Source organism: Haliaeetus albicilla, chromosome 12 (genome assembly GCF_947461875.1).
Source record: "Haliaeetus albicilla chromosome 12, bHalAlb1.1, whole genome shotgun sequence".
Lineage (NCBI taxonomy): Eukaryota > Metazoa > Chordata > Aves > Accipitriformes > Accipitridae > Haliaeetus > Haliaeetus albicilla.
In genome coordinates this window covers 28,905,794-28,923,424 of record NC_091494.1, presented here as the reverse complement: position 1 = coordinate 28,923,424, position 17,631 = coordinate 28,905,794, and the positions used below count along the sequence as shown (strand labels likewise).

The 17,631-nt window shown below is 46.0% G+C and overlaps 1 protein-coding gene across 1 annotated transcript in view; it reads left to right on the top strand.

Moving 5' to 3' along the window:
- MAP1A (microtubule associated protein 1A) overlaps positions 1 to 16,856 on the top strand; it is a 71,389-nt gene extending 54,533 nt beyond the window's left edge. The window contains exons 5-7 of the mRNA XM_069798802.1: positions 923 to 9,803; positions 12,085 to 12,317; positions 13,273 to 16,856. Of these exons, the coding sequence (XP_069654903.1) occupies positions 923 to 9,803; positions 12,085 to 12,317; positions 13,273 to 13,428 (9,270 nt within the window). The 3' untranslated portion in view covers positions 13,429 to 16,856. The remainder of the gene's footprint in view (positions 1 to 922; positions 9,804 to 12,084; positions 12,318 to 13,272) is intronic.
- Positions 16,857 to 17,631: the final 775 nt, after the last annotated feature.

Here is a 17,631-nt window from a genome sequence, read left to right as displayed (position 1 = left end):
TCTCCATCTGACTGAATGTACAGTTGCTGCAGGAATGGCTGGGTGGTATTTTGACAATTGGTATCATTGTTGCTGTAATTACATAGCAAATCTGCCCACCTTCATTTCTTTTAGGCTGATTGTTCTCATTTATTTCTGGTACCCATTTATTTGGACACTAACTAGTCAATTAAGGGCTGTATAAGCAGGAGAACACAGTGTAAAGAAGTGTACTAATCTCATTCCAGATACTTGGGAAGTCCGAGGTTTAATGCTTCTTTGCTTGGGATATGTTCAGCATAGCTCTAAGGAGCCTTGGAAATTATATTGACCTTAGTTCTACTTATTAGTCATGTAGCATGTTCCCAACCCTGTATGTCTATCAGAGATGGAGTCACAACTTTCAAAATAGGTCCCAGGAAAGAAAATAAATCTGAATAAAAAAGAAAGTCCTATGGCACTAAAACTGCACAAAGTGCTATGTGATCATTCACTAGCCAATGAACGAGGATAAGTTCAGACAATGATGCTTAGCACTGAAAAGGGTATCTCAGGGTTAGAAATCACAAATCCAAAAGAAACAGCTGCTTTTGAGCCCAAGCCAGGGGCTGATATCACAGGTTAAATAGGAAGAAGTAAGGAAAGAGGACAAGGCAGTTCCTGCTTTCATTTTCTTTCCTGAGGTCTTGTCACCATGCATTCCCAACAGTCGGGAAGCATAACAGCCCATCAACGTTAAGAATTTCAAAAGAGAGCAGAACATGGCCCCATGCATCTATTTGCAACGGGCTTTTGGACTATTTAATCTGTCCCTAATGTTTCCTGTCAGTAAAGTGCTCATGGCATTTTCAGTATTTCTGTATTAACTGGCTTTTTTTTTTTAAGTGCTGAATTGGTCTCAGAGCTCTATTTGACCTTTATTTGTCTGTGCTTGTCTCATTAGGTCATCCAGATTCTTAGCAACACTGATTCAGATATCAAGGCCTCCCTCACTGTGTCGTGCTTGGGAGAAGGAGACTGGAGCAACCTTGGGCATCCTCGATTTCAGGAAATTATTAATCTGAAACTGAATCCTGATCCAGTTCTGCCAGAAATGGATGGGGTGTCTGAGTTTGCAGAATACGTCTCTGAGACAGTTGACGTGCCATCTCCATTTGATCTCCTGGAGCCACCCACTTCAGGGGGCTTTTTGAAGCTTTCCAAACCCTGCTGCTACATATTCCCTGGTGGAAGAGGTGATTCTGCTCTCTTTGCTGTAAATGGGTTTAACATCCTTGTGGATGGTGGCTCTGACAGGAAATCTTGCTTCTGGAAGCTTGTAAGGCACCTGGATAGGATTGACTCAATCCTGCTCACCCACATTGGTGCAGACAACCTACCTGGCATCAATGGGCTGCTGCAGAGGAAAGTTGCTGAGCAAGAAGAGGAACAATCCCAGGGCTCTACCAACTACAGTGACTGGATGAAGAACCTAATTTCTCCTGAGCTAGGGGTGGTTTTTTTTAATGTTCCTGAAAAACTGAAGATGCCTGAATCGTCCATGAAAGTAAAGAGGAGCATCGAAGAAGCTTGTCTGACACTGCAGTATCTCAACAGACTAGGCATTAAATCAGAGCCTCTCTACAGGGTGGTGAGCAGTACCATTGAACCTATCACACTTTTCCACAAAATGGGAGTGGGTAAGCTGGACATGTATATACTGAATCCTGTCAAGGACAGTAAAGAAATGCAGTTTTTAATGCAGAAATGGGCTGGTAATAGTAAAGCAAAAACTGGCATAATTCTTGCAAGTGGGAAAGAAGGTGAAATTTCTGTTCCCTATCTCACATCCATCACAGCCCTCGTGGTATGGCTTCCAGCTAGCCCAACAGAGAAAATTGTAAGGGTTTTGTTTCCTGGAAATGCTCCTCAAAATAAGATACTGGAAGGTCTTGAGAAACTCAAGCATCTGGATTTTCTGAGGTACCCAGTGGCTACTCAGAAAGATATCACTTCTGGAATACCTCCACCTGTGCTGAAGCAGACCAAAATTAAACAAAGAACTGACAGTAAAGAGAGTCTTAAATCTTCCCCCAAGCCATCTGTGACAAAGCAAGCTAAGAAAGAAGAGGCAGTTGAGGAGGGGATTAAGGAGATAAAACCAGAAGTCATAAAGGATACTAAAATTGAGAAAAAGGTTAAAGAACACTCAGAGAAAATTCCTGAGAAACCTGTTAAACATGAAAAGGTAAAGACAGAAACAAGTGATGCTCTCAAAGCTGAGAAAAGAAAATTGTCAAAAGACAAGGTTGGAAAAAAGCATCTCAAAGAGAAAGTATCCAAACTGGAGGAGAAGAAAGACAAAGAAAAGAAAGAGATTAAGAAGGAGAAAAAAGACTTAAAAAAAGATGATGGAAAGAAAGAGGAAAAAAAAGATTCAAAGAAAGAGGATAAAAAGAAAGAAACCAAACCAGAGCCCAAAAAAATTTCTAAACCAGACTTAAAACCATTTACCCCAGAAGTAAGAAAAACATTATACAAGGCAAAAGTTCCAGGCAGACTCAAAACTGAGAAGATCAAAGTCAAACCTGAAAAGGAAGTACCTGCTGATTTGAAGACATCACCAATGGAGAAGGCACCTGTACAGGTGGAGCCAGGAGAGACTTCCATAGCTGAACAGAGGTTAGTCCTGTCTTCACCAGAAGATCTTACAAAGGACTTTGAGGAACTGAAGCATGAGGAGAAAGGGGCCTTGCAGGTGACTCAGGAAATGTCTGATATTGAGGTTAGTGATAAGATTATGAGAGTACCTGAAACAGAGATAAAAGACTCTGCTGACATGATTGCTCAGAGTTGCCTTGAAGTGGATCTGATTTTGAAAACAAATATTCCTGATCAGGGAATAACTACTACTGATATGGAAAAAGAATCACCAGCAGAGGAAAAGGCAGTCCATCAGCTAGAACTGAGATCAGGTCATGCTGAAGAAATAGAGGATGAAAGAAGAACAATAGATGAAAATCATGACACGAGATACTGTGAGGGAAAAGCTGAGCAGGACAAGGAAGTTCAGCTGGTTCCAGACAAAGAACAAGTACCATCACAGACAGACCCCTTAGCAAAGGGTGTTCAGTCATCAGCGTTCAGAGAGGAAGAAAAGGAGGAAGAGGAGAAAATCTCTTTGGACAGAAAACAGAGGGAAGCAGAAACAAAGACTTGTGAAAAGTATACCGAGGGGACAGAGGCACAGGAAGAGGGTGAGAAGGAAAAGAGAGAAGATGTGATAGAAAAGGCAGAACTGGAAGAAAAGGAAGGACAGCACATGAAGGCAGAGGAGAAGGTGGAAAAGAATAGAGACTTCTATGAGCTGAATCAGGGTGAGAGGGAGGACAAAATATTTACCACTACAGAAAAAGAGAAAGATTTTAGTGACATGGTTGAGAAAAACAAGTTACTTGGAAAGGACATAACAAAGGAAGAGTCATATCTGAGCAGTCTGCCAGTCCCAGCAGGAGCAACAGCAGAACATGTTTCATATATCCAAGATGAAACTATCCCAGGCTACTCAGAAACAGAGCAGACCATCTCTGATGAAGAAATACATGATGAACAGGAAGAGAGGATCCCACACTTGAAGTATGACGTCAATGCCTATGACATTTCTGTTCCTGACCACCCAGGCTCTTTTGAAGCCATACATGGAATACAGGCCATGCCTACTGCTGACCTTTCAGCCAAGGGCTATGCTGGCCAGGAGTCTGAAATCCTGGCATATCCTACAAACATTGTGGCAGCACCTCTAGCTGAGGAGGAACATATATCCTCTGCTACCTCCATTACAGAATGTGATAAGCTTTCATCTTTTGCAACTTCAGTAGCAGAAGATCAATCGGTTGCATCTATAACAGCACCACAAACAGAAGAGACTGGGAAAAGCTCTTTACTTCTAGACACAGTAAACAGCATGCCCTCCTCTCGGACTGAAGCAACCCAAGGTCTTGACTATGTTCCCTCTGCTGGCACAATCTCCCCCACATCGTCCTTGGAGGAAGATAAATGTTTTAAATCTCCACCCCCTGAAGATTTCCATGCATTAGCAGAAGGAGAGAGAAAACCGGAAGCTCAAAAAAAGGATCTTAATGAAGAAGCAGAAGATGAAGAGGAAGAAGAAGATGGGACTCCAAATATTGAAATGCCTGAGAAACTCAGAGGGCATTACAATGCCCCCATGTTTGCTCATCAAGGAGGTCCTGATAATGTGTTAATCAGTGTTCCCACGGAAGTGGTGCAAACTTCTGGTCTGCCATTATCCACTGAAGAAACACCGCTTTCCCAGGTTGATTCTGCAGAGGCTGAAGAACGATGCATGAGTCCTGATGATAGTACAGTCAAAATGGCCTCTCCCACCCCATCTGGCCCCACTAGTGCAGGACACACACCTTTCCACCAGTCTCCAGTGGAGGAAAAACTAGAAACAGTAGACTCAGATCTATTTGAAAAACAAACAGATGCTGCTGCCAACAAATTGGAAAGCCAAACTTCTGTTGTGGTGAAGGGAGCCAAGGGTGAACCTCTCAAAGAAGATGAGCTATCTGCAGCTAAATACAGACATGAAAAAGAAGTGCCTGGACCTGTACAGCACAAGCTGGACTTGGGCAGTGATGTTCCAGTGTCTCCTGGGGAGGAGGTGCAGGAAGAACCAGTGGGCAAGGAGGAGCTGCCCTGGCTGTCCTACCACAAGCAGGACACAGTGGTGATAGGGGAGGAGGAGGAGGAGCGTCCCATGCTGCCTCATCCCAGCACAGATGTGTTTCTGGAGCCAGAAAAAGAGCAAGGAACTAAAACCATTACAGAAAGTTTAATGGGATTTTCAAAACACTTGTCCTTTGAGCCATTCTCTACCACAGAAACATCCCTAGGAAATGTGGATCTTCCACAGTTCACAAGCCAAAGCAAATCTGAAAGTGACAAATCTTCACAATTTTCACCAGATGACACCAAATCACTTTCTTTTACAGAAGAAAGTATTGGTAAAGAAAAATCCTCAGATACTTCTGTTAAGGGAGTGACTACTGAAGAAGAAAAACTGCTGTATTTCACGGGAGACACCTCAGAAGAAGAAAAATCTTCTCATGTTTCCATTAAAGACATTTCTCCAGAAGAGACCAAATCCATTTCTCTCACTGAGAGTCCCAGCAAGGAAATCTCTTCAGACCTTTTTGTTAAAGGAATTTCTCCAGAAGACATAAAATCTCTTAGTTTCACAGAAGAGATACCTGCAAAAGAAAAAACTACATCTGACTTCACTGACAAATTCCCTTCAGAGGCTGTGAAATCCATGGATTTTACAGAGCAGAGCCCAGCTACATATGAAAAATCACTGAAAATTTCTGCCAAAGAATTCACAAAAGAAGTGTCAAAACCTTTTCCTTGCCCAGAAAGTAGCTCAATTAAAGACACGTCACCCAGAGATACTTCAACTGAAGAAATGTCTCCAGATGACAGCAGTTTATTTTCTGCAACAGAAAAGGACCCACTTAGGGGAAGAACTGCAGGCTTGGACTCTCAGGAAGTATCTCCAGATATGAAGGGCTTACACTTTACAGACTCTAGCCCAACTGAGGATAAAACATCTTCACACATTTCTACTGAAGGTGTAAAATCTTGCAGGTTCAAGGAAGCTCAAGAAGAAAAATCTCCAGAAATGGAAGACTTTTACATGAAAGATTTAAGTTATGAGAAGAAAGTGTGGTTTCCAGAAGAGGTGGAGGAGACCCCTGTTCAGGGAAGGCGGCAGAGATATGATAAAGAGAGAGAGAGCACATTCTTGGACGAGGTACCAGAATATGAAAAAAAATCCCTTCCTAAAATGGGAGAGGGGGAGATCCTATCTCCTGCAGTGCCTGGCAGTCACAGCTGGAGAAGAGCAGAAAGTGAAGCATGGGGTTCAGTGTATGGGTATCTTCAGGAAGGAGGAGAGACTGGAAGAGGAGGACAGTTACCCAAGGATGAGGACGATGAGGAGCTCTGTCATGCTGAAGACAAACCTGTGCTACTGCAAGCAGAAGCAGAATGTTTAAAGATGGAATCGTGTGATTACAAAGAAGACACACGGAAGAGTGCCAAACCTACATCAGAAACAAAGAAAGCAGAAATAGTTCCTGCTGACATCACTCTCCCAGAAAGAACACAAATGGGAGGTTCTCCTCTGTCTTCTCAATATGCCTCTGGTGAGGACAATCAGGCCAAAGCATTAACTGGAAACAAAGAAAGGCAAGAATTGTTGTTGACATCTAAACATGATTACTCCTACTTAGATGATGAGGAGAAAGCTGTCCTAGATATCTATGCAAAGTCACTAGACCAAGCACTGATGGCATCTCCCCTGTCTGTAACAACTACCACTCTGGAAAAGGAGATTGACACGATACCAGAAACAGAAAGGCCTTACAAGTTAGATCAGTGCAAGCCAACTTTACGGGAAGAAGTCCCATCGAAAGACACAGAGAAGAAATCAGACATCAGTGGTTTGTATCAGGAAATAGACTGTAAATATAAGTCAGATAGAAAGCAAGAGGATGACTACAAATCCACCGAGGGTCTTTATGAGTCTACAGGAAGAAAAGAGCAGATGGCAGCAGCATCTACTCTGTTGCAATCTACAAGACCAGCAGAATATGAATATATAGCAGCGTCCCCAGAAGAAAGTGCTGCAGTGTCAGGGCAGTGTGCACACTCTCCTCTAGGACAAGGCCCTTGTCAAAAAAGCAGTGCTGCCATGGGCCATGCTGAGGCTGTGGGTTCTGCCGGCCGTGTGGCATATCCTCCAGAGACCTATTCCAGGAGCTCCCCTGAGCCTTATTCCTATGAGGAAGGGGTCTGCAGACCCAGAGGTGATGACAGTTCTACAAGACAAGAGCAAGAAGAGAGAGAACCAACTCCCTACCCTGATGAAAGAAGTTTCAAGTATGCTGACATCTATGAGAAGATAATTGTGTCTGGAGTTGGACCCTCCCCCTTCACACCCAAGGGTGCAGACAGCCCAGGTCACACTGACAAGGTACCAGCAACAACACTGCTCTCTCAAAAAGGTCAAAGTTTTCACGTCTCTGCAAAGGAAGAAGAGTCCTGCCTTTATACCTCTGCTGAGAAGGAGTTGTCATCGCCAGCATCCCCTAAAGATAAAGCAGATTCAGCCTTTGACTATACAGACATCCATGAAAGATACTTGCCCTTGTCTGAAACTGATAAGCCTAAGATATCTGAAGGACAGGAAGAACTGAAGGTGTCTTCTGCTTTGCCAGAAGAACTAGACTCTGAACTGCACCCATCATCCGCAAGCACAGCATTTGCCTCTCCCACAGACATGACTGACACGTTTTATCAGGAAAAATCAGCTGCCTATATTGATGCTGCCTGTCCAGATGAGAACATCATTTTGTCTAGCCAGGAGCAGCCATCTCTGTCCCTGAAATCTGAAATCCCAAATCCCAAGGATACATACTATGAGAAAGCAGGTCGAGGGGAAGAAAGCATGAGTGACTCAGAGTTAGAAAAAGGCGCCAAGGAGAAATCTGAAAAGGAGTCTAAACTGCACAGCCCTGTTGAAGCTGCAGGCACAGTCTATGCACACATCTCAGCAATGGACAAGTTTCATGTATCAGAACCCCTTCTGGAAAGCAAGCACCAGGAGTCCACTTCACGCAGTTCTACTGCCTCTTCACCTTCTGATCCAGGGTGGAAAGAGGAATATGGAGGTATGAAAACCGCACCAGCCACTGTCATGGGGACATATGTTGCTGGCTACAGTGACCTGCCAGACATAGGCAGAGATGAGCAGGCTTCAGAAATGTGCCACTTAAGACAAGATTCTTCACAAAAGAGAGAGGTTGCTGAAAAATCCACAAAGGAATTACATTCCTGTGTAACAGATTATCCAAGTGCAGCGGTGGTCTCAGAATGCCAAGAGCAAGCCATATACTTGAAATCTGCTTCCGGAAGACAGAAGGAGGCATACAAAAAGGACCCAACAGTAGAAGGCAGATTGATGGATAGCTCTTCTGGATTTGAATGCTCCCTGCTAGGAAAGAGTGAAACATCCAGTATGTTCAGACATGAGCAAACGTCAGCAAGCCATTTAGGGGATATCTCTCTTCCTTTAAAGGCTCCTTGTGCTTTGCTTTCAGACCAGGGGAAGAAAGATGAGTACTTGGAGGTTTCTGAGAAAATCAGCAGCCTTGAGTCATCTTTTACTAAATTCTCACCGCTAAGTCCATATGAAGAAGATAAGTTATTCTCCAAAGCTGTGGAAAGAAAGTCTGTCCCCCAACAGCAGCTGAAAGATGACTCTTCCAGCCTGTCAGAGGAGCCTTCATCTGAAGCTACCACTCCTGTCATATCAACTACAGCAGAAAGTTTCTACTCCCATATGCTTTCTACATACACGGGTGCAGGAGCAGAACCAGGTACCAGGAGTCTTTGGGATGTGTCTCCACAGATTTCCGATAATGCCATGAAAACACATATAGCTGAAACCAAAGACTTTGTGTTTGCTGAAGAACACGGTTCTCCATTCACAAGTGGCATGGGTGACAGCATTTCCCCATGCAGAAAGGAGTGCCAGAGTTTACAGCCCACACCATTCTCTGCAGAGAAACAACAGCAACCCTGTGTAAGCAGGCCAGAGCACAAGGCACAATTTGCAGAACAGCTGATGACACTGACATCTCTCCCTGATGTGTTGACATCATTTCCTCATCATCAGCATGAAGATGAAACCACAGCCAATGGTCCAACAGAGGTGAGCACCAGTCTGCAAGCTTTCCAAAGTACATACCATGCAGCAGAGGCAAAAGATGAAAAAACGTGTCCTGATTCTGACAGCAGTTTTTCTCCATGCGCAGGCAAAGAGGACACAGAGAGGCAGAGCCGTCCTTCCTCTCTGATGTCCCCTGAACACAGTTTCCAGCCCTTTTTCCCAGATGTGCAGAGGGGTGGAAAAACAGAGGACCATGGAGATGCTTCCCATGAGATGGAGCCACGTTTAGGAGGCAGTTTTGATTGTGGACAGAAATTTTCCTCATGTGAATACAAGCACAGGAAGGGAGAGCTCTCTCCCTCATTCATCAACCCGAGCCCTCATGAGCTCTCTGAAGATAGTGACCTCTCACAGGAGGATGGTCATCCTTCAGTGCAAGGAAGACCACCCCACACTGGTAGTAGCCCCATGCAAAGTGCCACAGTGGAGGAAACCCCTCCAACATCAGTGAGTGATTCTGGAACCTCCCAGTCAGACTCGGATGTCCCGCCTGAGACAGAAGAATGTCCGTCCATCACAGCAGATGCCAACATGGATTCGGATGAAGATGCCGATTTCCTCCCAGTGGACAAAGCTGTTGGGAATGCTCATCATGCCAGTTCTAGGTCCAGCCATGATCCTCAGCCTGTTCCAATGGTAGATCCCCATCCCCATCCTCCTCACCCTGATGTCTGCATGGTAGACCCTGATATGCTGGTAAATGAACAAAGCATGAGCAGAACTGATAAAATTTCCAAGAAAGACATAAAAGAAAAGAACAAAGGTGTGAGGAAGCCTTTGAGCAAACCTAAATCTTCCTCGCCTGCCCGGAAATTAGATGTGAAAGGGAAACGATCACCCACTCCTGTGAAACAGCCATCAGACAAATCTCCAAAATCTGTCACTGCCAAAAAAGAAAGAGATGGAGGAGAGAAGCCCAAACCACGTAATGCACTGGTACAGCCTCCTCACACAGAGGATGAGTTATCCCGGAGTAGTCACAGCAACCCTGGCAAGAGCCTTGTTAATGGCATCAAAACAAACCCTGGTAAGAAATTCTTCCTTAAGCATGCATTTTCTCTTCAGGTTCAACAGAGAAAAAGCACTGGGTTTAGCAGAACAAAGAATAGGACTTCCCAGTCAGGCATAAAAAGTTATAAGCAGCGATAAGGTAGAGAGGTTGTCACACAAACCACTTAAAAAGATCAAAGCCATGAGGAAAACTCTCAACCTTTGTAGAGCCGAATGCAACCACCTCTGAAGAGAGACAGATCTGTGAGACCTAATTTAGAACTTTGTAGGCCAAGATTCAGTTCCACCCAGGGGCTACATCTGTGGAGGGACAGTAGGTATTTAGAGGTGGGTGCTGTCAAAGAAATGCCAGCATTTCAAGGACAAAATATGTGTGTATTTTAAAAAGAGGTGGCAAACTCTCAGCTTATGAGTGGGGTAAGTGCATTGCGCTGGACTGGGATAAAGCTGTCACTTAGAATAACAGGACACCGCCATGGTCAGATATGTCCTTTCCTCTGAAATGTTAAGCAGAGATGGGATGGGAACAGCTCCCACATCTGAGTACCACACACAGGGCACTGAAGAGGCAGTCTGACTGTTGGAAACTAAGGTCTTCTCTTTTTCCTAAATAAAAGTGTGAAAGAGGGACTTGGCCTCAAGCGTCTGTACAGCCCGTGGCCTCTTGCTAAGTGTTCACACAGAGACCAGTGCTCTACTGGTATCCTACCAGATGATATCAGTATTAGGTGGTACAGTATTGCATCATCACTATGTCTGTGCTGAGACCCCATAGTGCCAGGCACTTTACAGACACAGAGCAAATCTTAATCCGTTGCTCCAGATCATTGATTCTGAGTATGAGACAAGAACCAGCGGGTGGGCAGTGCTGGGGAGAATGGAGAAACTGAAACATAGCTGAGGTGCTGTGGCCTCAGCAGATGCCCATTGCAGACACTGTGGCAAAGAGAGGGTGTAGGAGAAGTGGGGGAAGGTTTGCAAAGGCGCTACAGGGAGCTCCTGTTAAGCGAGAGCAGCTGAAGGGGAAGACCTGAAAAGACCCCCTGTGTGTGTGTTGCAAATACAGCTCAGGTGAGGCAAATCGGTGTCACTGGCAGATAGCGTCAGTCACAGCAAGGGCAATGGACAGGCCAAGCAGTTGATGCAGGGGCTGCTCAGTGTAGTGGGGAGCGAGAAGAAAGCAGCAGCTGGAGCAATGAGGTGGTCATAGTGCCAGGCCAGACAGGGCTCTGCGAAGGAATGTGAACTGAGCAGGGGCTGAGCCAGCTGATGTTCATGAACAGCTGACAAGCAAATAGGGTACAGTCAAGAGAGAGCCAGGTATTAGCAGAGTGTCTGTGCAGAATGCTCATGTCTTAGAGGCGCTGCACAGAAAGGACTGGCAAGATGCAGTGCCTGGATATGTGAGTCTGAAAGGAGGGTTGAGACAAAGATAGAGGATGTAGAGGTTGTGCATGGAGCAGTGCTGTGAGTTGCCCAAATAACTTGGGATGAGGACTAGACATCTGTAAGACTGGCTGAGACAGGTAGGGATTTTTTGTTTGTGTAGCAGCTAGACAGTACAACGAGTTGTCCACGCTAGTAGTTAGTGGCTTTTTTCTCACAGAAGAGACTACCCGGAGACAGTATATGGAAGGAAAAAGAGGACGGAGGCCTCTGATTCCACAGAGAGCAGGAGGGAGAGAAGAGGCAGTCCTTCTATAGATTGTGTGTGAATATATATGCATATATATGCTGACTAAAACAACTCTTGTTTGACCATCTCTCATCTCGTAAAAGGTTGACAAAAAAGGTACCAAAGGTTGACAGGAAAGAGTAATAGAATCCTTGGAATAGCAGTGATTCACAGGGATGGCAGAAAGCTGGCATGGAGCTTCCAGAAAGACTACTGTAATACCCTAGGATACTATATAAAGGCCATCAGAACAGGTTTCTTTAGCAAATGTAGGTTATTAAACAACAAAAATTAGGACTAAATATTGTCTGGGATGACAACCCTGCAAAAGCTAATAATGGAGATTTTTTTATTCCCTTCCCCAGGAAATGCTTCTGACCCTAAAGCCTTCCAGTCCTTCCCCAAAGAACAGCAGAACTCCCTTTCCCTCCCAAGAGCTGTGACAGCATTGGCCCAGAAATGCACCCAGGTCACCTCTAAGCAGCAGAGCCTGGATAAATCTTATCTTTGTTGCTGCAGCTGCAGGGAAAAACCTTTCTGGAACTCAAGTCCTTCACTGTTAATTTGAATGTTTGTCCTTTCCAGAAGCGTTTTGATAGCTTCTGTTCTCTTTTTTCCAAAGCTTCCAATAGTCCTAAGAGCAGTTTGCCTGTGCCCATGGGTCCACCTGTCTATGTGGACTTGGCATACATCCCCAACCATTGCAGTGGAAAGAACACAGATCCGGAGTTCTTCAAGCGGGTTCGAGCATCATATTATGTTGTGAGTGGGAATGATGCAGCCAATGGAGAACCAAGCCGTGCAGTGTTGGATGCACTCCTGGAAGGGAAGTCTCAGTGGGGGGAGAACCTGCAGGTAGGTCATGGAAATGCCAAGGAAGGAGTGTGTGTGATGTTCCTTGTGTCACAAGGGCTGGGGAGGTGTGTGTCACAAACATACCCAGAGGGAGTGCGCTAAGAGGAAGCAAATGGTACTGGGCATGTCCTGTTCTGCAGTCTTAGAAAAGTAACTGTTTGTACCCATGAGGAGAAGGAGGAGACCTGCAAAATGGTATGAGTGGAAGCAGGTATGCCCTCCTTTCCACATCCTTCTGAGGGGAGGAAGCATTTAGAGATCATATACTCCTCCTTATCTGCTGCAGGACAAACCTATCCTCAAGCAAAACCAAGCACCATCACGGTCTGAATTTTCATCACAGCATCCCACACCCAGTAGCATTTGTTGCTAGCCTTGCTTGCTGAAGATCTGATAGCAACTTTTTATTGGTGCTTTTAAACCAGAATGTTCTTACACATAGTTCTTGCTTAGTCAGGTTTGCAGGACATCCTGGGTGGGCACTCTTTCTGAACACAGATACAAGAAAGTGTGTATGTTCTTTCAGATGAAGCAGCCTCAGATTTCAAGGTCCTGGAGTTGCACATCAGGTCAATAGGCATATAAAGTCTAATATCAGGCCATTAACAGTGACATTCTCAGCATTATTCCTTTTCATACTGAGGGATCTTTCTAAGGCTGTTTCTGGAGTTCCACAGAGAGATGCTCTCCCCTGCACTGCAGCCATTTTCATCATTATGGTGCTAGTACTGCCAGTTTGCAGCCAGCTCAGAGCACCATTGTGCTGGTACTGCATAAAATAAAGCACCAGCTCTGCCTTAGAGAACCTGACATCTGAAAGGCATTAAATAGAACAAGCAGTACCAAGGGTACAGTGTTCCAAAATTAATGGGAAATTTTAGCCTCAGCTCCTATGGGTATTGTTTGTCACTGCAGTTGTTCTCAGACAATCATCCCTGCTGCTTTCTTTTCCCAGGTGACATTGATCCCAACACATGATACTGAGGTGACACGAGAATGGTACCAACAGACCCATGAGAAACAGCAGGAGCTAAACATCATGGTATTGGCAAGCAGCAGTACTGTTGTGATGCAGGATGAATCTTTTCCAGCCTGTAAGATCGAATTCTAAATCTCCCACACTTCGCGTTCATCCATTGACTCTCCAATCACCGATGCAACATCAGAGACACCATCTAATCACAGTCCAGTTCTTCTCTGGTTTAGTCCTCTACATGGTTCCCATTTGTCAGGCAATCGGGTATCCATCTAGCTCAGCACTGGATGCCATGAGAAAGAAGTGCAGGGCTCTGTAATATTCTGGACTGAGCTAAGAGTTTGTGCAAGAGCAGTTGCAGGCCAGGGGCACTTTCACTTTCCCTGCTTTATTCTGCTGCCTGTACAGTTTCTGTATACTATCTTGGCTGCCTTGCTGCTGTGAGAGCTTGTTCTACTCTCTTCCTGGCTGCCTTGCCATTTAACTTGTAGCACCATGAACCTCGTCTTTCTGGTGAGGGCTGAAGTGCTGCTGCTGCATGTAGACAGTGCATGGGGGGCGGGGGGGCAGAGAAGAAAACTAATTTGCAAAGAAAATGCACTTAGGAGATGAGGGAAGGCAAAACCCTCCAACTGTAGCATGACAGTGAAGGTCATTCTTCCATCTTCCATCCTGAACATACACATGGTGTTCTGAGCAAGGGGACCTGTACTCCAACTAGGCAGGACCAACATTTGCCAGCTCTGCAGGTTTCTGTCCCAAATGTTTGGTTGCAGCATCCTGCAACACCTGCTCACTATGCTCAAGGAGCTGGGATGAAGGACACATTTGTTTGGGGGTGGCAGTGGGAGAGGGGAGTTCAGCCTGTTGTTCTTTGCTACAAAGAGCACATTCCTAACCTGCTAACTTGAGCTTTGCACACACAGAGTGGCCAACTTACTCCTGCACATCAGCAGTGTGACAGTAGGAGGCACAGAGGGGCTGTTGCCTGAACAGTCACACAAAAAGAGTATCCAAACGCACAACTACAGCCCCTGCTAAAGCAGAAGGGCTGAAACAACCCTGGCCACTGTTGGCCTAAGATGTACGAGAAACCTCCCTGTCCTTGTAAACCAAAGGCTTTCTTGAGGATTGTGGTGAGGCAGCTGAGCAACCTGCATGCCATACTGAGAGAGGCTAGCGTCTGGCTGGTGTAGCTGATGTGTGCCAGCTTTGCAAGCAGCAGCAGTTTCTTCGCTGCCTGTATGCCAGCAGTCCAAGCCTCTTAGCTGTGTTCAAGCTTTTTGTTGTCCCCCAAAGTGTCCAGGATGTGGGGACAGAACCTGTGGTGTGGGGAAGGAGAACCCCCTTCCCAAAACACTCGGGGAAAGTAGTTTAGTAATTGTAGTTGCTCTTGGTTCCTCCACACCTGTGGCAGGGACATGCAGACTCTTGTTGCCAGCATAAATAAGTGAGGGGCTGTCAAAACTGTGCTGTCCATACCTTGCAGCTCGCAGCCAGTTGCTAGCACACCTATTGTGGGCATGCATATGTCCTTGCTCTCTCGCTGTCCTGGCAGAAGCGTAGTTGTATGCCGTGAGTGCATCATTGCTACTGAACAGTCACCCAGAGCCTCCTTGGCATGCAAGCCCATTCCAGCTGTGGGGCTCCCAGCCCCTGCAGGGAGAGCTGTTCCAGGAGTGTTAGTGCTCAGGTGCACTGAGCTTGCAGCACCAGTGAGCCTTTGCCACATCTGAGAGCATTGCAAGAGGGTCTTATCACAAGGATGGCTTTTATCTTTCTGTAAGACAAAGAGAGTGGCAGTAGGGTGTGCTCTGGGGAAGGAGAGAAGAGATAGAAAGCAATGCTGCAAGGCGTGACATGCAACTGAAAGGTATTTCCATCTGCTGTGTCACCCACTGTGCTTGGCCCTGAGCCGAGGTGTGACTCCATAATAAGCATCCTAGGACCCTGTGTTGTGCTTGCCTGGGACACTTCAGTCCCAGTGCTAGTTTTCTGGCAGCTGACATAAAGAAAATGCTGCTTAGAAACCTGCTCCTAGGACTAAAATGGAGTTTCTAGGGAAATGGTTTATTTTGCATTTAATTTATATATTTATTTTTGGATGTTAAGCTGCATTTTGTGTGGATTTAATATTTTAATTTATACATGTTAACATGAAACCATGTGCTCTTAGTGTCAGTTCAGAGGTTTCTCAGTACAAATACTTAGATGCTGCAACTTAAACAACAACATAAAAAGACCATAGAGAACTTGCTGGCAGCAAGAGGGGTCTCTGCTTGCAGCCTGCAAGGCTGTGCCTAAAACCCAGCAGCTGCAGGACAAAGCCTGAGGCTAGCAGCCCCTCCCCTAGGAGCAGCCAGCCCTTTTGATGCAGCCCTTGTTAGGAGCATGTGAGTTTACTCAGGGATTTAGCAAATCCCTGCCCTGTGCTGTATTCATTTTAACCATGGAATCACGGTGTGTCTGCCAGAAGAATAAATGTCATTCTCTGTAACCCGATGGGATCAGCGTCCATGAATGTTGGTTATGGCAAGCAATCGCAGGCAGTAACACGCCTGCTCCTGCTTCCCCCAGGCACTGCTGGAGGGGTTTGCTTTCAGTGCTTTGGGGAGATCCTGGCTCACCTGCCAATGGGACTGGCTGCCAACCAGTGCAGGTGCAGGATGCCAGACACTAGATGAACAAATGTGACCCTCATTGACTGGATCCCTGGATCCCTAAGCGTGGCTAGGTGTAAAAGCTAATGCACTAACTTTAGATAGACCCACACATGAATGTTTTCTCAATTTTAAACTTGAAGCAATTCTGACTAAGCAGCAGTAATAGTGAGGCTTTGCAAGGTGCCTGCATCCTCCAGGCAGGAGTGCGGTCATTGGCATGTGTTCCAGTAAAAACACCTGCCCTCTGCGTGCTGTGCTCCTGCACTCCGCAGCTATGCTGCTTGGACAGCTTTATCCTACACAAGTTCGTTTCCCTGTCCTCAAGGCTCCACACTTTTTTTTAGTATTTTGTGGCAGTCTGTTCTGCCTTCAGCTTCTCTCCCTTCCTCTCCATCTTCCTCCCCTCGTCCTCCCTCCCCTCCCTTCTCCCACCCCCCCATCTTAAAAAACTATGGGAAAAAGACTTGTAAAAATGCCACTTTGTAAAGAGTCTGACCCTGCTTGGCCTGCAGGAGCCAGCAGAACCCATCCAGAGCCAGAAGTAATACAACACTATAGAGAGAAACAGTTAAACTCTGCTTTTGCTTGTTTCTGCATGTGGGCAACAACGCGTAATCTTCCTGTATGTAATAGATACAAAATACTGTTTTAAACCTATAATTAAAAAAGTGAACGTCTTAACTGTATTGAAATGGCAACTTGTGCTCCTAGCTTCTTCTATGCTAAATGTTTTAAGAACAGAGCCCTGATTCTTTTCTTCAGCATCATGTTTCTATTTGAATTTAGTTCCTTGAGTTCTGTCCTTTTGCCCATTTCCATGTGAAATACTCTGTAACTAACTGCTGTCAAGAGAGGAGCCCAACACATTAATAATAAAGCCACATTAATTGCGAACAAGAACACTTCCAATGGTTTCAAACTGTTCTTTGAGTGAGTCCATACTGTAGGCAGGGAGCACACAGACACTGCTACCATACCTTCCCTCCAGTGCTGGCCAGCTGCCTCCCAGCTCATGAGTTCAGGTGAGCCATGGCTTTTCCACTAACACCGCACCTTCACTGGCAGCTGCCAAAACTTCCTGTGGCCCCAAGGAAGGGACATGCATATCAGGGACATAGAGCCTATCTGGGACACCCACCCCTCCTTCCCTGGCCCCAGCAGGGTGATTTACATTTCCAGCTACCTCCCCTCCAGAGGACATTTCGCCTCCAAGGCCCCAGACATGGACGCAGCCCCCCATGGTCCAGTGTGGAGCCCAGCACGGCCTGTCCTGCTGACACTGCAGCTCCGCACAGTTCCCGAATCATGCCCTCTGTTGTGGCCCCTCTGCCTGTCCCTCCACTTCTTGGGGATGGCAGCTCTGACCGGCACTGCTGGCATTCTTTGAACTGGAAACGACTCTGGTCCTGTGGGAGGCAGATCACTGCAGTGCTCGGCCAGGCACCGGCTGCCAGCCAGCCAGGCGGTGCACCTGCATGAGGGGCTCAGCTCAGCGGCTGTGGCCAGCCAGGCACTGATGGGGCATCACACGCTGCCTGTCCTTATTGCAGCAGTGGGCCTTTGTACCTCTGCAGAACTCCAAACTGACCTCGGAAGGGGAAGTACTTTATTTCAGCTCTTTTAGCTACTCAGCAAAAAACTGGGACAGCAGCCCTCTGCCCTGCCTGTGCCGGAT